The 21,013-nt window shown below is 40.9% G+C and overlaps 1 protein-coding gene across 1 annotated transcript in view; it reads right to left on the bottom strand.

Annotated features, from left to right (window-relative positions):
• Window positions 1-21,013, bottom strand: part of PLB1 (phospholipase B1) — an 82,398-nt gene that overhangs the window by 9,567 nt on the left and 51,818 nt on the right. The window contains exons 40-54 of the mRNA XM_042895253.1: window positions 20,897-20,978; window positions 20,304-20,408; window positions 18,467-18,562; window positions 17,340-17,411; window positions 14,786-14,863; window positions 13,149-13,209; window positions 12,441-12,499; window positions 9,407-9,465; window positions 7,693-7,736; window positions 6,447-6,546; window positions 5,067-5,118; window positions 2,965-3,045; window positions 2,043-2,108; window positions 1,426-1,517; window positions 158-239 (exon numbers count right to left, since the gene is read on the bottom strand). Coding sequence (XP_042751187.1) covers window positions 158-239; window positions 1,426-1,517; window positions 2,043-2,108; window positions 2,965-3,045; window positions 5,067-5,118; window positions 6,447-6,546; window positions 7,693-7,736; window positions 9,407-9,465; window positions 12,441-12,499; window positions 13,149-13,209; window positions 14,786-14,863; window positions 17,340-17,411; window positions 18,467-18,562; window positions 20,304-20,408; window positions 20,897-20,978 — 1,129 coding nt within the window. The remainder of the gene's footprint in view (window positions 1-157; window positions 240-1,425; window positions 1,518-2,042; window positions 2,109-2,964; window positions 3,046-5,066; window positions 5,119-6,446; window positions 6,547-7,692; window positions 7,737-9,406; window positions 9,466-12,440; window positions 12,500-13,148; window positions 13,210-14,785; window positions 14,864-17,339; window positions 17,412-18,466; window positions 18,563-20,303; window positions 20,409-20,896; window positions 20,979-21,013) is intronic.

The raw sequence follows: 21,013 nt of genomic DNA, 5'->3' as shown, positions 1-21,013 counted from the left end.
TCAGCTAGGAGGCCAGGATTTTAATTAAACTGTAGCCAAGCTGTTTCCCCAGTCTCTCCTCTCAGTTCTGAGGTTTTGTGTGAGAGAAAGGGGATTGAAGGAAGAGATGAAGAAGAAACACAAATGAAGAAGACTAGTTACAGAATCAAATTGTTACCTGAAAATCTCTGTTGACTCTCTTAATTTCTTGTAGATCGGAAGAATTTTCTTCGGGGTTTAGGAAACATGGACAAGGATTCCTTCAATGAAAGAAATACTAAAATTAAAAGCCAACCTAGAGTAGCATTTAAGTAATGTGTCTGGTACAAGAAGCTCAGAATAGCTGCTCAAAGCTTACAGGCAGGAGAGCTTCCTTGCTTAGTTAGACATGGATACAACAGGAAAAAAAAGTCCTCATTGACTTCATTTTCACTAAACACCTGCCATAGCCAGTAAGAGCTGCAGGATTCACAAGTCTTGAACGTCAGACACAAACGTGCTTGTGTCACATGTTAGCAGCATATCATGTTTTTGAATAAAAACACCCTATATAAAAACAACCCTATATACTGACATACAGGAGAGTTTCAGAAATCCAGAAGTTTAGAAAATAAATTGTTCATGTGATCTGACTCCTCAGACTACTGCATTTCCTTCTCTTACTCTCATATCAAGAGGTAACTTGTGCTTCTCTGAAATGCATTCTCTAAGAAGGAATTAATATGAAAACATCAAGCAAGACAGTTGATTCACTAATATCTCTTCTAGTGTGTTCCAGTAGCTCACCACTTCTATTATTAAAAATCCATGCCCTATTTCTTTTTAATTCATTAAGCATCATCTTCCAACCAATGGTCTTTCTTATAACTTTCTCTGCCAGATTAGAGCGCCTTACGCCCACTTTACATGGATATGAAATACATCCATACTAACTCCCCTGAAGGCATGGGTACTTCATAAAACACATCCTACAGTCTTGTTGGAGTTACGCTTTTGACCTCATCCATTTGGTGGGAAATGCAGTTCCTGGTCTTGCTTTCTGAAGCCCCACCCATGCAATAGGTAATGCAGCACTGAATGCATGGAGAGGCATCAGGGATATCAGCCTGAGCTGCTGAGCAGCAAATGGCTAGGCATAACAGGCACTAAGGTCGGTAGTAAGGCAACTGCATGGTGATTTATGCTTTGATATACTGCCTTAGAGCTAAGGAAGGCAATGACTGACCACAGACTACAGGTGCATGCCTTTTAGCTGAAGTATTGGAAGAAGCAATAGAAAGTCAATGTGAACTAGAGTATTCATGTAAAGGCAGCAATAAAAGGAACTCAGAATGGTCAGTGTGGCTATCCCTACTGTAGCAACAGTTTAGATTGATTAGAACAAACAAACAAACAGTAACAAAAAAGAAAGGCTTTTAAAGGTGAAGATCTGCAGTGTTCACTTACTCTGTCAGAAAGCATTCTGAAGAGCTCGCTGCCACCTGACGCAGTCCAGAAATCTCAAGTATCTCCACCATGTTGATAAAGACTCTTGGGAGCTGCAGGGGTTATAATAAGCAGACATACCGAGTCAGAGAACATGATACCACTACAAAGAGAGAAAAATGCCATCCGTAGGTCAGTGAGTCAGTGCAGAACCGCACTGACTGCAACCAATAGCAAGGGTAACGTATAAAGAGAGGGAGACATATAGTGGATGTCAGCCAAAAAATTCCTGGCAGCTAGTACAAACTAGCTGAAATGCTGCTTCACTCCCTGGGGCATTTCCATTTTCTCTAGGGTAAATGAAACTTGGTTCAGCCATCAGTACTGGCAGTAATGCTGTGATATATTTGATCCACAGCAAAAACACCACTCAACTCAGTTGTCCTGAAACTACAGTACATTTTCTCAGGGCATTATCTAACACAGTTGTTCGACTGCTCCTCAGTGCTGCATTATGATCTCAGCTCTTTGGAAGATAATCTTGCATGAAATATAATCGCTGAAAGTCTACCAGAGGTGAGAAAAACACAAGTGTACTTGCCAGGAACATAGTTTGCTAGGGTATCTTTAAAGCTTACCTCTGTGTAGAAAATATCCAGAGTGTCCTGGAGGTGCTTCACGTAGTTTTGCACTGAATATGTTTCCTATGTAATTAAAATAAAGTAAGATTGGTCTTCTTTTGAAAACCCAAAAGTTTTGGCTGTTTCATTCGCACAATGGAGTCCCTATTCTCCTTTCTGCTTCTGATGGCAGGTATATATTTGGAACAAGAGGTTTACTGCCACAGGAACACAAGCACTGACACATTCACTTAATCTCCACAGAAAATCTAGAGGTATTCAAGAGGTCTGGGCTGAATCTTTCCTTGATGAATAAACAAAACCCACAGGCAAAACAACTCTGAGTGTGGTTATAGAAGTTTAGCCACTGGGGCGAAGACTCTACTTAGCAGTCTTTAAAGGAAATAGACCAAAACTGAGAGAACAATCCTCAGTTATTTCAATGAGCCAGACCTCAAGACTTCAGTGTGTGCTTTTCAGAGGGGGTAAACACTGACAGCTAGATGTGACACCTTTTTTCACCATGAACTGATGTTACTTCATTTGGTGTCATTCTGAAGCAAGAAAGAGACATATCCAGTAATTATTGCATGGAGACACTTTCCAGAATAAATGTTCACTTGTGTCCCTGTAACAACAAACATAAGACACCACACTTCTTAAGTGCTTTGTTCAGTCAAGCTGGAAGAGCTCTTTGGTTTATACTTTTGTTCAGTGTGGGGCAGATTGTCGCTGCTTAAATTGTGCTCCAGACCTGCAGTGCCTCAAAATTAAAATCTGTGTACTTCTTTCTTATACAACACAGATGAAAGGAATTGTAGTCCTAAGTGCTTTTTAAACAAAGAGGAGCTTTGGCACATGGAGCGAGAGAAAGGTTAAATTTCCAGGGCTGGGCTGCTGCCAAGCGCCAAACAAGCATGCCTGCTTCAGAGATACAAACCTTATCCAAGCAGTACTGACACAGGTCATTGCTTCCAATGAAGATAGTGATCAGCTTCCAGTCCTCCTTGAAGTTAATATTCTGGTGGCACATAAAATAAACAGATTTCTGTGTTTGCTGCTTACACTTGCAGGGGTAACATTTAATGAGGGGGGTACAAGGCTGCACAGCAGAGCAGCCCAAAAGAGGCACAGTGAGTTAAGGCAGCAAAATCATAGAATGCCTTAGGCTGGAGGGAACCTTGAAGCCCACCCATTTCTGACCCCTGCCGTTGGCAGGGCTGCCCCCCACCAGCTCAGGCTGCCAAGGGCCCCATCCAACCTGGCCTTGACATCTCCAAGGATGGGGCACCATAGCTTCTCTGGGCAGCTGTGCCACTGCCTCACCACCCTCTGAGTAAAGAATTTCTTTCTAGCATCTAATCTAAATCTCCTCTCTTTTAGTGTAAAGCAATTCCCCCCTTGTCCTATCAGAGAAAAGCATCCATCTGAAGGAACATGAGAACTGTTTGCTAGTCTAGCTGCAGCTCACCTTGGCTTTTGTAAGGAAATCCCCTTCAGCAAACAAGAACTATCAGGGCAGCTGAGCACGGAGACGTGCCAGCAGGTGTGATGAATCAAACAGTGGGTTTGGGGCACTGCAGGGACAGAGCTGGGGTTGCTGGAGTGGCTGGTGAGAGCCGGGGAAGTGCGCTGCTAGGGATCCTGCCAGCTGGGCAGGCATCCCCCCACGGGTAGGCATGGAGAGAGGCACCCCAGGGACAAGAGAACGGATTAAAATAGCAGAGTCCGGGAGGCCGGTGACTTCACCGAGCTCATATAAGGGCAGCTGCAGCAACCACGTCACAGAGCTGACAATAGGCGCTGCTGAGAGCTGGAGCTCAGCAAAACATTTTGTAGCGTTCCTAACAAAGAAAGGAATCAAAGGCAGCTATTTTTAGAGCGGTGCATTTACATAACAAACAGCTGCGAAAGGATCCCGCAAATAGAGGAAGGGCCTGGGAATCACCCACGGGTCTGAATGCTCCTCAAGCAACGCCTTGCTCCCAAAGCTTTGCCCATAGTATGGCTGGGATTTTCCCCCTCTTTTTAAAGATGCATAAATAGCAACGAATAAAACATATCTAGAGCCGTGTAGTACTTCACTGAAGAGCCACGGCAGCTTCCTTCACTGCCAAACATTTGGGAGCACAGAGTAACTGACAGGGCGGTGAGTATGCAGCATCCATCAGGAGTGCTGGCACACAGGGATGCATGCTTAGACAAATCCTGCTTATTCAGTACCTTTCTTTCCCATTCAGTCTGAGCCAAGGAGCACCAGGCTCTCTTATTCCCTTACTGGACACTCTACGAAGCAACAAATCACACTGACAGTCACCACCACAACAAATTCAGACCATGCTTGGGGCAAGACAGCCTCAGCTTTCTCCCACGTTTCCCCCCACACACCAAACTTCAGCACTAGCCACTGTGTTAAGAGCTCTCTGCAGCCCTCAGTGGAGCAGGAACAGCAGGTTGGTCCACAATATTAGATCCCTGACCAGTTCCCTAAAAGCTTGAGATGTGGCAGGGATTCACTCTACCTTGAGGACTTTGGCCTCAAGGCCAAATGATTCATTCCTGTTTCAGGGAGCCTAATCTCCCAGGAGGATTTCATGCTCCCTTTCCCAGTATTGCCATTCCCCATTCCATACTCAGATCAAAGAATGTGGCTGATGTTTGTCACTAGGTCCCTGTTCCAGCAACTTTGTTCTTGGCCTTTCCACTTTGAATACTGCTGCTCACTCACAGCCCTATGATTTGCTTGGAGCCTCCAGATCTCCTCCTCCTTCCCATTACTATTCTCACGACTCCCAGATGCATCAGCTTCTGCCCTTCGTGTTTGCACACTACCTGGGTGAATTTGCATGAGTAACTTTTAATCTCTTGATGACAGTGACTGTTCCTTAGTTGCTTATCTCAGAAAACATACCAGAGATGAGGACACTGACTTTTCTCCTATCAGTAAAGAACTGTATTCCGTTGCCCCATGAACTGGCACCATGGGAGCACTGAGGCGCAATCTGAAGTCCCTGCTTTGTTTTTTAGGAACAATCCACTTACTGAGCTGCTCCTCATTAGCTCCACCAGTTCACTTGCTTGGGCTGGCATATTGCTGTAGAAAGAGGACAGAAGGATGTTAGATGCATGCTCTGAAAGCTCATTATCATCATTTTCTCTCATACTCCTCATTTCAGGGAACGCTAGGAGTGGCAGAAATCCACACAGAGAAAGTGATGCCTCAGAAGGAAGAGTAGTGACCAGAGCAGCAGCAGTTGCACAAACAAGCTGATCTAAAAGGGTTTCAGCTAGGACAGCTGCCAAGTGGCAGTCAACTGGGATGGATCCTTCCCATCTCAGAGTAGGCTTAAGTGCACTTTATTTGGAGAAAAAACACTAATGCCCAGATATACAGAGAAATTTAGCTGCATAATTCCTTTTGAAATCTAGCAATGTTTATACAGAAGCTGGGCACCTAACCAGCTTTCCTGATCTGGCCTTCAACTCCTACAGCTTATCTGGAGGATATTGCTTATACAGTGGAACCACTGGGTTAAAGCTCAGGTCTGTGCAGGATGCAACATCCATAGAGCAAAGCACAAACCATGCTGAGACTCCAGCTGGAAACTTGAGCTCCTGATATGCTGAGATGAGACTGCGCTTGAGCAGCTTGAGTCCTGCATTTTGCCAGCAGCTACACAAACACGGCCACGTTTATTTGCACTTCCAGAATCACACTGAGCTCAAGTCACTCACAGAACAGTAGCTACACAGGTTTTGCTAGCTACCCTGAAACACTTTTGCAGAAAATTTGATGACTGTTAAAGAGGTCATGAAGTCCTGGAAACAAATTCCATGAATATCCATAGAGAAAGCACAGCTTGTGCAATACAAACTCATACGTTTTTGTTCTTAAAAGATTGTGGTGTTTTCCTTCAAGAGGAAAATGGACTTTTTTTCCTACATGCTCACTCGGTTTGTTTTCTTTACGCTGCAAATGAGGAAAGCTTTTAGTGCAATTAGGTGACAGTGAGTTTCTATTTGCTGGTTGGAGGCACATTTCCCAGAAATCAGGGAATAACTGAGAGGGCCATCAGCTTTCTCTCATTACAAACAGACTGAAAGTGAATGAAGAAGCTGAAAACTGAAGGCTGAGCAAAAAAAGGTATTTATAGAAACCTCCTTCCTTCATTTCTTCTGCACAGAATATTTGAGCTAATGCCTTATTTATGCTTCTATTTCTGTCCCTAGTTTAGAAAAAGAATGAAATTAAATCACAAAATACCGTCTTTAAAAAAAATATAATCAGAAATCAGACCACAGAAACATGCACATTACATATAGATCATCATGATTAACTCAGCCTTAACATGCAGCTCAAATCTGTCAGTGCATCAGTTCTTTCCTACCCCTTTGCCCGTTCTTGGCTTCAGTCACACTTACTGTGAAGTTGCACCTCTCTCTGCAGCATTGAATCCAGCTGCTTCCTTACTGTTGCCAGTGGAGAAGCCAAAGAGGTTTGGGTTGAATTTTTTCAAGATATCTTAAAAAGAGAAGACAAAGTATAACCATCCATGGTACAACTGGCAGTAGACACACCTACCTTGGAGATTTCAGTACTACGAGTATTTCTCCCTGTGGAGACGGACAGGGACAAGGGCTTAGTGGGCCTGATGACAGCCAGGTCCTAGAAAATTGCTATTACTGACAGCGAGTGCTGGAGTAATTGTGGTTTCTTCCCCTCATGTACCAGGAGCAGATGCTCCAAAGAGGACTCTCTATCTCGCAGTCCCATAACCACTTACCCATAGAAAAGGAAAGTGAATTCTATTCATGTTTATAAGCTTCAGTGAAACCCTCAGCAGCAAAGCATGATGCTTGAAAACTGTTACTATTACCGTGCCTGTAGTGCTGTCTGAAACCTCTTTATAAAGTCTCACTTACAATGCTGCATGCATAATGAAATGTATTTTCTATTTTTCCTTAAGCACATTGTTCATGCTACAAGACAAAGCATGTCGGTTTTTGTTACCAGCAGTGTCAGGTATTGTCAGACTGTTCCACAGCGTGGATCACATACAAATAGATGAACCACTGCAAACCAATTCCCCTCTAATTTATGGTCAGACTGACCACTCAGTGGTTTCTATGGCAACTACAAGGACTGGTTACACAGAATGCTAAGACAGGAGATGCGTGGTATTGTTAGATTTTTTGAGTGCAATGTGGCAGCTTGAAAGCATTGAGAGAAACTAACAGGAAATCACAACCTTGCCAATGATCTTCTCTAAATAGACTGTTAATTGTTTCATAATCCTTCATTTGCCCACAGTCATTGAGCACTACAGTTGGTGATTGGAAAGCACAATGAAATGAAGAAAGAACAGATCTGCCATGGAGTCCTGCCACCTACAGCACATTTACTCTTCATAATTTCTGTCAAAAGGATGCACTGGCCGCATGCAGATCCTGTAATGTGGAGGGGCTGAATTAGCTTTGCAGCTAGGAAGGTCAGTCTGGGTTTCAGCTGTGAGCCAAGTGAGCTACTCCCATTCACAACAGATGGGGATGCCCACTGTTTGCAAGGGAAGTGTGATCATTTCCAGATGTTTTTGGATATCCACTTGGATGCTTTCTGTCTAATATTGTGCTTTTTCCATTACTCACACTGGTTCTTCAGGACACTCACTGGGTAAAGTGGTTCGGGTCTCCAGGGTGCCATCACCTCCAATACTACAAAGGGAAAGCACAGAATTACTGAGTAGCAATAGTTCTGCAACCCTCTTATTGTCAACATACATTGCTGCTGCAGCCCCGGAAGGTATACACACCTCAGGCTGAACTAGGAATATCAAGCCACAAGACAAGAAAGAATTCAGGAGAGGTACTGAAAGGAGATTTCAGATTAAATCAAGCAGGATTTCAGCTAGGATATATGCCCATAAACTAGGAATGGAGCATACAGGAAGAATCAATTTTTTTTATGTGAACGTGTTGGGATGCCCACTGTCAGAAGGCATGTGACCCTGCTGAAAATACATTTGTGTGCATTTTTGCATAGAAGAGAGACTACATTAAATGTTCATTATCCACCTCTCTGGGATTTTGCAATGTTAATAATGAAAAAAGCCTCTGCCTCTACTGTTATCATAAATCAGTTGATCATGGAACTCTCTAAGACTCAAGCTGGGATGAAAGCAGGCGTTCTTTATTCTCAGTGCTGGATGCACAAATGGATCCTTCCACCTAATTGTGCTTACCTGGTACAAAATATCTTCAGTTTGTTTGCATTACTTGAGTTACATGTGCAGAGGCTTTCCCAAGCAGCACATATACGTTCAGTACTTCCCCCAGAATCATTAACACAGGGTTACATAAGCTCTTTTTGTGGTGGTGATTCTGAGACCCTCTAGGATGAAGTCACTCCTCCCTACTGTGTTTACTGGCTGAAATCTATCTTCACACATGCTCATTTAACTCTTACCTTGATCCTACAATGCTTGCTTTCACAAAATTAGCTGATTCTAGCAGAACTTCCTTATCAACTTGGTAAAAGCAGTTCAGTTTATCATCGTTATCTATTTGGTATAAGGGCACAGATTCTTCCTGTTTTCTAAACAAACTACAGAGCTATCCATCAATGAGCATTAGCAAGCTTAACAGTACCATTGCAACTTGTATCACTAGCATTCAAATAATGCCTGTGTGTATACAGAGTGTTCCCTTACACTACCTCTGTCAGGCCCTGACATGGGGGAAGCACAGAGTAGAGAAAAGACAGATGAAGAAAGGAGTGTATACATGTACATGCTTATCATATATAACATTCATACTTCTGCCTGCATGAAGCAGGCAGTTTTCTTCCGTTCTAATGTGGACATTGAAATTCACATCCACTCTAGCACATGCTGTCATTGCTTGCTTTGTAATTTGCAAATCTATTTGGGACATCTTCACTGAATGTGCATGTGGTGCACTCAGCACATTCATGCCAACTGGCACTCACATGGATTACCTAGCATTAAACACTGCTTTCGATTATCACAACTGCAGCAATAGACTGAGGCACAGGACCCTACTGGTAGCAGTTGGATCTCATTTGAAAAACAAACAAAAATCCAACACCACAAAATCACTCCCTTTCTCTTCCAACTCTGACTCTCTCTCTCAAGTCCTTACCCAGCAATACTCAATCTCAGCATCCCGCAACTATATTTACTCTCTGCAGAGAGAAGTTTGTTTGACAGGAGCAGAATTTAGCTACTAGACATGTGGCAGCACAGCCCTTTGCCTGATATATCTCATTCCCATCCTCTTTGGGATGTAACTACACAACCAGGTGACCCACATTTTCAACTGTGTCTATGGATGAGAATACCAGAAAGAAAATTGAGCATATTTACCTCCATGAACATCCCCTCCAGTCCACCTGTGGGTCAGTTGTGCAGGCTCCTGCCGCAGTCTGAAACAGACGAGAAGAATAACTTATAAAATACTAAAACAGGGTGCTGCAAGTTCAGGTAGAACAGAAAATGTGAAAGTTTTGAAGAACTTTGGTAACACCATTCTGAATCCAGCCAAGTCCTTTATAGCATAAGCATTCCTTGTCTTCATTCAACAGCACACACTAGCCTCTGGGTAGTCCTACATCTCCCATGCTTCAAATTCACAGCCTTATCCTCATGTATGAAGGCAGTTCATCTAAACAGCAGACCCTGGAGTAGAGGAAACACAGTCCAACCAGCAGGCATCAGACTGTAAGAGCTTGGGAACTACATATGGCATTGGAACTACAACTCTAATGATAGTATCAGTAAATCAAGGAGAACTAGATTACAATCTACAGCTTTGTATTTGTCTGGATTTTTCTGATGGAAACTGCTTCATTCTGGCATGTCCCAAAGAAAGCTGATGTTCAGAGGCTTAATAATACAGGGAAAAACACAGCTGAAAAATCCCCAGTAAGTTTTAGCTGTAAATAAATCAGTAGAAGCGTTGCCAAGAAAACAAATCTTTGGTGCAAAATCCACTTTTCTCTGTTGGACCCAGTCTAGAAATCTAACACGCAGACTTTGTGAGGTGCAGGCAGGATTTTTATTTTGTATTTTTGCCAATACAGATAAACGTGTTGGCACATCTATTGCTTTCACCACGTGCCATGGCTGAGAGGTTGAACAGATGCATTCTAGCCAGTGACGTGACCAAATTGCTCAATGTTTCATTAATCTCCAACTGTATCTGGACTGAGAACAGTCTTCCTGCAGTGTGAACTTTATATGATTTAGTATACAGGAAAGTCATCAGAACAAAGAATGTGATGATAGATTTGAGTGTTCACAGGACTGGGATAGAATGCTTTCATTATTTTATTTTTCAAAAACTTCTAGCAAGGTCAGCAGCTTGACTCACTTTCATGACAGCAATAACGAAAATAGGTTATTCTGCAGCTTTTTAGTTTTTTTAATGGTTTCACTTCATTTTGTGCTATTCAAAAAGCTATGCGTCCTGGTTTTGGCTGATAAAGAGTTCTTTCTCTTCATCATAGCTGGTATGATTCTGTATTTTATTAGGATGAAAATAGCACTGATAAAACACTGATGCTTTCATTGCTGCAGAGAAGTGCTTGCACTGTCGGGGCCTTTTCTGTTCCTCGTTCTGCATGGCCATTGAGGAGCTGGGAGTGCACAAGGAGCTGGGAGGGGTACAGCCAGGGCAGCTGGCTCAGACTGGCCAAATGGATATTCCACACCACATGGTGCTGTGCCATAGAACTTGGGGGGGATTTGGTTGGGTTGGCACTTCTGCTGCTCAGGGACTGACTGAGCATGAGCTGGGCTCTGGTGTGTAATTGCACTTGGTTGGTTTTGTTTGTTTGTTTTCTATTTTCTTTTTCTCCTCCTTCATTTCTTATTAAACTGTCCTTACAGACAAATTCTCATGTACCATTTTCAATTCCCTCCCCTATAGCCCTAGGGGAAAATGAACAAGTGGCTTTTGTGGTATTTAGCTGCCTCCTGGTTTAAGCCACAACATCACATTATCAACATAGCCATCAATACTGACTGCATTCAGGGCTCTTGAAGGAAACACCAGGAGGAAAATCAATGCGTTAGGGAACCAAGACAGATATTGCTACAGTCCCTCTGTACCAGGGATGAAGTACAAAGTATGAGTTGCTGCTGGCTATACCGAAATTTTATTTATGTGCGTACGTGTTTGTATGTGTGAGAAGCATTCTTTGTCTTCTTTCTCCATGCCTTTCAACCAGCACTACATATCATACATTCACACCTTGCTATGGTAATGGCAATGGCAATGACGAACATCTGCATGAATAACGGCAATATGAAAAACTGCCTTGCTCTGCTTTTTGGGACAAAAACCTCAAGGAACAGAATCTGGCCCCTTTGACTAGGAATCTCTGCGAATTTTCATGTACTAGAAACAAAAAATTTAAAAAGAAGATATGTGTGCCATCAGAGGAGGAAATCAAGCAATTTTAAGTGCTGGCAATGGATAGGAGGGAGGTTTGCAGGGTCATTACTAAGGTCCTCTAAGAAAAGCTCAAAGCTCAGTAGGAGGGAAGACAGGATAACTTCAGGTCAGGTGAAATCTGTTTTCAGAGCTAATGAGGAGGTGAAGACATACATGCACACCTGCCTGTCAATAAGTCTGATCATTTGAGAGCTGTAGTCCATTCAACTCCCTCTGAACTCTGCAGGAACTGAAGCTGCTAGAATGAGCACAGGTGTAGCTCAGGAGTGAAAACTCACATTGATGCCAATATCTGCCTTCATATATGCCAGAACAATTCTGTAGTGCCATGCAATTCTAGAATTCATTCTCAGAAAACTTCAGCACAGATCAGCAATATTCCCTGTTATTATTTTTTGGGCCCTGCTTTTCTGAGACATTTCAGTTTGCATTTCTTGGTACATACGATACATCATAGTTCTAACTAAAAATTAAAATTAACCCAGGAAACAATATCTGAGAGCAAACTTCTGATATACTGAAGAGACAGAATTATCTTATGTGAGAAACACTTTGGTCTGTAATCAGTTATTTCTCTAGGAAATTTCATCGAGACCTGCCATTGTATGTAAAATGGCAATTGATTTTTCTTATTTCAGAAAATACTATCAGGCAGACATTTCCCTTTCTAAAACACTTGAACAAATTGTGTGCAATAGCGAATGTGATCCAATTTCTGTTCTGACTGAATTATTCATTACTAGATTACTCAATTGTCAGTGCCAGTGTCACTCATATCCCTTCAGGCTACTTCTTTGCAAAGGGACATGAGTAGTAGATGAGCTTTTCTTTGCCAGACAAAACAGTTTGCTTTCTATCTGATGATGACTGACATAACCACATAGAGGTAGAAATCAACACTTACTCTTCTCATTTTAAACCTGGAAACATAGCAGTACTTACAGTCAGGGAATCTCCCAATGCTCCAATGACTTTGATGTCAGCAGGCTGTAGCTCATGTACTAAAAAGGAGTAGGAATAATAAAAAAAAAAACATACTAATTGATAACTGACATAAAATGCTATTTATTGGAATGAAGGTCCAAGTCTTTGGTTTCAACCTGATGTTATTTTTACAGACTTTTAAGGAGAATGAGTGTCAAGTTCTATATGCCTGTCAGGCAAAATATATAACTTCTTGCCAGTTGTTTGCAATAGTGTACTCGACAAACAAGGGAATAAACGAACCTTAAGCAACTATTCAAGTGTCACCTTAAGAAAAAAAAAAAAGGAAAGATTAGATATGTTCAGGATTCATTTTTAAGGTTTGGGTCATAGATCAATTCTGCCCACAATGCCTTCCAGTTATGCACAGCACTGCTACTATGCTACTGATAAGGCAAGGTAGGTCAAACTTGCTTACCTAGACATCTTTAATCTGCCACATTGCTATATAAGATAATATGTACATGGTAAATGGGATTGCATTTATCCGCCTGCTGCATTGTAGAAATTGCTGTCTGTGGTAGGATGGATTTTTCTATTTTGCAGTTAAATACATCAGTTTTTACCATTTTCATTCTATCTAGAACTTGCAGTTTCAAGACTTAAAAACACAAGGTGATGTATATCCTTCCTGTTCAGGATTTTAGCTGATGAGTCCATCCTCACCTGATGTTGGGACACGACTGGATGGAGCCTTTTCAGAACATGACAGGTCACTGCCCCAATTCTGAAATGACAGTTCATACAACTGTGTCACCTTTTCGTTAGAAGAAACATGGAAAACACACATGGTTTAATTGTATGGTGAAGAACAAGATCAAATTTAAAATAGATACTAGTTTGGTGCTGTGTAGCTCAACAGTCATAGTCATTAAAGTTAGAAAACACTATTAAAGTTAGAAAAGACCTTTAAGATCAGAGTCCTTCCTCCCCTTTGTGGAATGCTGTCCAAACATTAAATCATTTCTGGGGAAGTTTTCTAGCCAAAATACACCATTTTGCCAAAGACATATAAACTAGAAAAATTATTTGTGACAGAGTTCCATAAATAGATACTTGTTTGCCCTTTTGCCCTTTCCACAGTCTGGAGATTTCATCTGTGACTGAGGAGGTGGCATCTTCATGCTTGAAAATCTGTAATTGTTGTAATGATATCTGCTTACTCTGACCTCAGACCTGACCTTACTTGGAGCAGCAGGTCGTACAGGGATGCCCTGAGGATCCCCTTCCAGCCTGAATTATTACTATAAGTGCATAATCCTATCCTTCAGTAAATAAATGAACATAGGCCAGTGGTCTTCAAAAAGTACATTTAGTATTTTAATATTGAGACAAATTTGTCTGTTCTCCTACATAACAGTGTAATAGGCTCTACTACCAACCGTCTAGTTAAAGGCTGCCTCCAAAAGCTAGAAAAGAAAGCTGGGCTTATTTTCAGGTGAAACAGGAAGATGTTCATACACTCTTTCTGCTATTTCTTTCCTTCACTTTATCACTTCAGAACTTATTGCAGTTGAGATTCAGTAAGTACGATTGCCATTAAAAGTATATAACCAGCTCTACAGATTAAAAATCCCATTTCAACATTGCAAACTATGGCTTGCTGAAACAATATTAGCCATTTCTGTTTGTAACCCTCAAGGCACGGGAAGATTTTCATAATTTAGACAGGCACAAGGACCCCCCCAGTATGTCCAAGTACATGGCTGACTTTGACTGCTGTCTCTAATCATAGCTACATTATCAAAACTGAGCATTCCTTGCATGCCTGCAGCCATTTGTCAAAAGCAAGTTTCTGCCCCATTTCTTCAAGTCCAACACAAAGTTTGCTTAATCTGTAGTTTGCTATGGTAGTTGCTCATTCATTATGAAAAGTAAATCCCTTTGAGAACAGATCTCCATCACATCCTGTGCAGCTGGCAGCATATGCAATAAATAAATATGACTGCCCTCTGCAGGTTAAATCTACATGAGAACATGGAAATACAGAGGCTCAAGAATATATAAACCTTCCTTAGATCATCTGGGGATTCAGCATCCTAAATTCTCTTCCCCCTGTTGTGAGGTACTTGCAATACAAGTTAAGAATGCACTCCAAGTGACTTACTGTAGAAATTGCACCTGATACAATTCGTTTTGTCTGGCTTTCAGGACAAGAAGCGTTTAACATTTTTTACACAAGAAACAATGCAATGCAAGTTAGACTTTTCTGTCTGAAAATTGGTGATAGGTTATCACATTTATAACCTCAGAAGGATGTGTAAACAGCTTGTCTAAAATGCAGCAAAAGAAGCAACAGTTACCTGTGTTGGCTCACTGGTGGGAAGCACAGAAGAATTTGTGTTGTTGCTATTTTTATTTGTACTCAGGAAGGAGTTATTCTGTGACAAGGAAGAATTTAAAGTTAGAGAAATTAGGCAATAATTATGTGGCACACATCATATCAAGTTATGTCAAGACATGATATCACCAAAGTTGTAGCTGTCTAACCAGCAAAATGAGGATCTGGATTTCGAAACTGTTTTCCATATCTTAAAATTCAGAAGCAATATTTCCTCTTTAGTCTCTTATGGTAAAAATGATGTATGTGTCAGATCCTGGTTAGCAGTTCAACTTTCTCCTTTCTTAAGCCTTCCGCAAATTACTTAGACTTTATTATCTGTTAGTCCCTTTAAAAGACATTGTTGCAAAGTCTGGAGAAACCTGGACATATCTTCCCATGTCAGCAGAGAGTAATAAAAACTGACTACTGTATGAATCACTCCTCCCTTCTAGAGAAACTGTACAAATTGCATTGTTATTTTCATCCTCTTCTAATGCAACATGCATTAAGGAAGACAGGCACATTGTATAGACTAAAAATCTTTGCAGAGATATGTAGTTATCTCAAGTAAGAGCAATTCCAGAGCGATTATTTCCACAAAGAGGTCTAACGAAGCACTAAAATCAGAAAGCATATTTAATCAATTAAAATACCCTCTCATCTTTTATTTCCAGGGTTTTATCCTACTCTAATTTGCCTTGATGCAAATAGTTTTCCTTGGCTTTTTGGGCCTTTGCAGTCTGTCTCACCTGTTGTTTTCATGGGATCACTTCCAGATATAGTAAGAGTCTAAAACCATACTCAGAAACAGTAAAAACAATAAATGGAATTTGTGAGTGTCCAATTTCAATTCATTTACTATCCTCTTTAGTCATACAGAAGGCAAAATCATAGAATCATAGGAAGACCTGGTTGCAAGGGACCAGAAAGACCATCTAGTTCCAACTCTCTGCTGTTGGCAGGGCTGCCACCCACTGGGTCATGACGCCCAGAGCTTCATCCAAACTGGCCTTGAAGACCTCCAGGCATGGGCATCCACAGCTTCTCTGAGCAGCCTGTGCAAGGGACTCATCACCCACTGAATAAAGAGTTTCTTCCTAATACTTAATCTAAATCTAGTCTCTTTTTGTTAAAAAAAAAAAAAAAAAAAAGCAACAAAAAAACACAAACAGAAAACCACATTTGTCCCATCACTACATTTCTTGATGAAGAGACCCTCTCTATCCTCCCAGTAGGTCCCGCTAGGTAATGAAAGGCCACAATGAGGTCTGCTCAGAGCCTTCTCTTCTCTAGGCTGAAGAAGCCCAACTCCCTCAGCCTGTCTCCATAGGAGAGGTACTCCAGCCCTCTGATCATCCTCATGGCCTCCCCTATGGGCTCACTCCAACAAGCCCATGCCTCTCCTGAATTGGAGGCACCAGAGCTGAATACAGGTGGGTCTCATGAGAGCAGAGTAGAGGGAAAGAGGCCCTTGTCCTGCTGGTCACACTGCTTTTGATGCAGTCCAGGATACAATTGATTCCCTGGAAACAGATTATTCAATTCCTTTGTACCACTATTTCTTGTTCTTTACCTCAAAGCTGAGAAGGGAAAGATACTGGCATCTCTATCTCTGAGTGTTTTAAATCACAATAGGATTGCCATTTCTGAAAACAACGGCCATATATTCTTTGCAAAGGATATGAAACTTCTCTGTGGCTATGTCTGAACAGCAGCATCTTTGAGTAGGGATGGACTAACAGAAAGAATTATAAAAATCCACATTATATGGCACTGAATAAGTTCCTAGGTTAACTTAATTACTGGGCAAAATGAAGTAGAACCAGTTTAACTAAACCTAATGATTTTTGAAACATGCTGATTAACAACCCCCAGATCTTCCCTTTCTAACAGGGTGGATGCAATATAGACAAAATCGTTATGTCTTGAATGACTGTCTCCAGACTTCATAGTACAAATCAGTTCCCCAGTCTGTTCAGTTCTTTGGTCTCTTCATTGAAACTGCTGAAGAAAGTGGGTCATTTACTGCTGACTGCAAGGGTTATTTCCACATGCTGATACCCAACAGCAACACCGTAAGTTCAACAGCTTGTTTTGTGAAGGCAGAAGTGTCCAAAGTGCCCAAAGTATCCCTGTTAGGGGCTAGGTCAGCAAAACCAGCTTTCCACTAATTCAAAGTAAAATAGATACTGGGATTTTCAGAGCCACTGCAGTGTCTGAAACTCACATTGATTCTAACAGGAAAGTTAATTCAGAATATTCCATTTGCTGTTGAGCTGCCTAAGTACTTCAAAAATATATATTTTCTGCTACAACTTAAAACACACAAATCAGCACACTGTCTATCAGTACTCACTGCACAGTAAAAGGATACCAGAGAAGGTATAGCAAGAAAGTCTGTTCATTCATAGGTCGGCAGAGAAGGAAAGTCTTCAGCAAACTCCCCCCAGACATACAAAATCCCTGCCCTCTGCGGGGTGCACAGACATATACAGCTGCCTGATACCCAGCTTTCACGACATAGGGATATTTACCTGAGTCGGGCAGCTGAGGACAATGTCAGTCAAGAAGTCAAATGAATCAGCTTTCTGGCCTACAGGCTGCAACTAGGAGGGAAAACAAAACAAAACAAAAAAGCCCACACCATTGTAACTGCCTCAGTTCATCTTACATTTGTATAAAAATTCTCATCAAAGGAATTTAAACACCACTTTCATATTTTTAAAAAAGTGCTTGCATTTACTGACCTCGGTTTACCCAAGGCTGAAATGCTACTCAGAAGGAACATGGCAACTGTGTAACAAAACAGCAACTCTAGAAAGAAGTTTAAAATGGGAAGTGGAAAGCTATGCTGGATCAGCTTAAACTCCAGGAGGATTTTGGCAGGCACATGAAGTTCCTTGGAATTTTGCCAGAAGGCAAGCTTGTAAACTCTGTTCTCTTGCATACAAGAGGAGACGCTAAGAATCCCTCTGTTCTTATTGCTAAGCTGCATGATGTCGTCTCCAACGAAAGACTGTTTGTGTGCAGAAGATTAAACAAAATTTAAATAGAGGCACTACTTGATGATTGCAGAGAGTCCTGTTAGCTGCTAAGACATTACCTGGAAGTACATAGAAGATAGCAACCAGAATCTGAGACTTCTGACTGCAATGCTAATTCTGCACTGCGACGCTAACTAAATGGGATTGCCTAAGCAATCAGAAAAACAACTCATTGTTGCTAGATTTTGTTACCAAAGGTAGTAAATTAATTTGAATTAAAACTATTTCTGAGTGATACATTCACAATACAAGGATTTAAAACACTTTTAAGATACCCATTTTGAATTGACATGCACCATTAACAATTCTTTATTTGGTAGTCTTTCATTTAAGACCATAGAGACACCATCCTTATTAAATAGTGTCCTGACTTTCATGACAATGAGTGAAATAAACTTCAAGCTGCTCAGGTTAAATCAGGAATGCCTGATTGACAGCACCTCTCTCTTCCCTGCAGATATGTGGGAGTATCTGACTGGGAAAGAACAAACAAGCACTGGAGACCCATTAGCAAGTTACAGACTTACCCAGATCCTCACTGCAACATTCATTACAAAATTATAATGGTAGTAAGGTCAAGCTAAAGATTGTATTGTGGGCAGAGCTTGTCACCTTACCATACTATTCCAGAGAACCTTGGCAAGTTGAGAATGGCCCTTCTGGCTTGGATGGAAGCAGTCAGGTGCAAAGTAGGAGATATCAGGATGCCCATCCTACAGATGAAAGCATAAGGGACACTGAAGTGCAGAAGTATTCACCGAGCTCCAACTGTGGATTGCTGAGGTTGTATCAGAATCAATAACAGGAGATGCATTCTACTTGTCCTTGCCACTCCAAAGAAGAAAATCTCATTAGTAGCTGGTGATAAACAGCATGTTTTGTCAGGCACCCTAGCTACCAAAAATGCTTAACTAGAAATGCTTATGCACATCCAATATCAGATCCACAAGGAAGAAGCAAAACCACAGTTTCGAGTTTGATCCCTAGTCTCTCTCAGTTCTGTGATAAAGCTGCGTTCCCCTCCTTAGCACATCACCACATTTGGCTACCCAATCACCATTATGCTCTGCAGTATCCTTACATGTGAATGAGTATTTTATGGATGCTGTACTATAGGAACAGAAAGAACTCATCTGCCTTCTCACAACTGTGTTAGTTCTACAAGTTTGAGAGGAGGGAAAAGCAAGAAGTGCCCAAGAGAAGGCTGCCAAACTGACCAACTATACCAATACAAACTCCTTTGTGAACACACCTTTACTTTAATACAGATACTGGAGCATCTTAAGGAAGTGAAGCTTGAACATTTAAGTAACTTGGCTTCTGAGTAAGTATTGAGAAAAGAAAAAGTTTATTTATAAACTCATGAAATAACATCTTTTTGGTCATCGCAGTCTTTCCTCAAAACTTGGCCAGGTTTTGATTCAATGTGTTTGAGCAAGCTACAACCAAAATTTGAACCTATATTTGATATTTTCCCAAGTTCAGAGGCAGAGTTTTTAGTTCAGAAACTTCTATATTTTGTGTAAGATAAGAGAAAACAACACCCTGAACTTTCTTAAAATCTGAATTAATGCTTGTGAGATTATACAAAAAAATGTTCAGAAGTATTTTTCTTCTACACTTACTTCTGTGTTTCTCACCTTAGTGCCAAAGCTCCTGAGGATGGGTTTTCACAGGAGCCAGCTTCATCAAAAACTAAAGCCTGTTCTTCCTTCCCCTGTGAAGTTTTCAACTAGTTTTCCAAATGTTAGAGCTTTGTCTGTAGCAGTAAATCAGTTTTTCAGAATGGTCACTAGCTATAGCTGGCATTTTCAGGATCACACTGGTTCAACAATACCAGTGCAATCCTTATTCAATATTTTGCCCCACCTGTATTTTGTTCCAGGTGAGATGACTAAGTACAGTTGTATCTGAAAATCAGCAAGTGGAGTTTCAGTTTCAGAGAAGGTTTGGGTCACTTCCCAGATTCATAGTTTGCTGGGAGGTTACAGAGATTACTCAAAGAGCTGAAATATAGTTGCCAATAATAGGAAAGATCTACTGCTATCTCTAGTCTGTATGTAAACTTATTCTACAGATTCAGACAGAGAGTAAAGTTACAGGGCACAAAAAGTTGTCTCATGTGAGTAACACAGCAAGGTTGCTTTAAGAATTGTAACTTAGTATCTCTGTATTTTATTAATCGTGTTATATTTTGAGAAAGAAAAATATTTACATACCTTGAGAACACACACAAACCAACCACTCAACTCAGCTTTTGATTTGTTTTCCAAAACATCAACTCATATTGACAGCACAATATGTAAAACAAAGAACTGATAATCTAATCTACTGGGCCAAAAGGCAACAAGTTCTAGTAAGAAAAGCACATGACAAGCAGAAATCATTGTGCATACTGTCTCTAAAGGCTGAATGCCCACACTTAGTTCTTTGAAGTCCCCATTTATACCATACCTGATCAAGAGGAGTCTTGGGATTTTGGAGGAAAGTCTGGATGACCACTGTAAAATTGTCATGAGTATCATATCTGCCAGACTCCACCAGTGTTTGAATACCAAGCTGCAAAAAAACAAAAAACAGGAACCAATATTCTATCAACATCTGTGCATAACAATTTTTCTTGTTTTTTGCTTTTTTTTGTTGTTGTTTTTAGTTTATTTTTGAGGAAAAAAAAACACAACTAAGAATCAGGAAGAAGCTTTTACTTGATAATTGAAATAACCAGAGACACTGTTTAAAGGTAACCATTGAAAAAGTGGTTAAGAAGGATGGAACACAATACTGCATTTGTTTGTGAGAAACAGGATTTTGGTGACTGAACTCCTACCTATCCATCTGCATTAGAAAATGTTGGTTTTTTTTTAAGAACTGCTTCTAATTTTCATCATATGGTGTTCTGAATAACATCAAATTACCTTCTTCATAACTCATACAGCTCTCCTAGGTAAAGTATTGCTATGATTTGCTATAAACAGACCATTTGCTTGGTAGCAAAGAATTCGTCTCCACTGGAAGCAAAGTAACTGCACCATTCTTGATAAACATACCTGGTAAGCTTTAATGGCTTCCCTCACCATTGTTAAGTTTTCTGAGTTTTCTTCTCCTGTGAGAACACAACTACACAGATAACTGTGGAGAAGTTAGAGGAGAAAACAAGAACAAGG

Source organism: Lagopus leucura, unplaced genomic scaffold, assembly GCF_019238085.1.
Source record: "Lagopus leucura isolate 7727_CA_CO unplaced genomic scaffold, USGS_WTPT01 Super-Scaffold_73, whole genome shotgun sequence".
Classification (NCBI taxonomy): Eukaryota; Metazoa; Chordata; class Aves; order Galliformes; family Phasianidae; genus Lagopus; species Lagopus leucura.
This window is presented reverse-complemented; position numbering and strand designations above follow the sequence as displayed.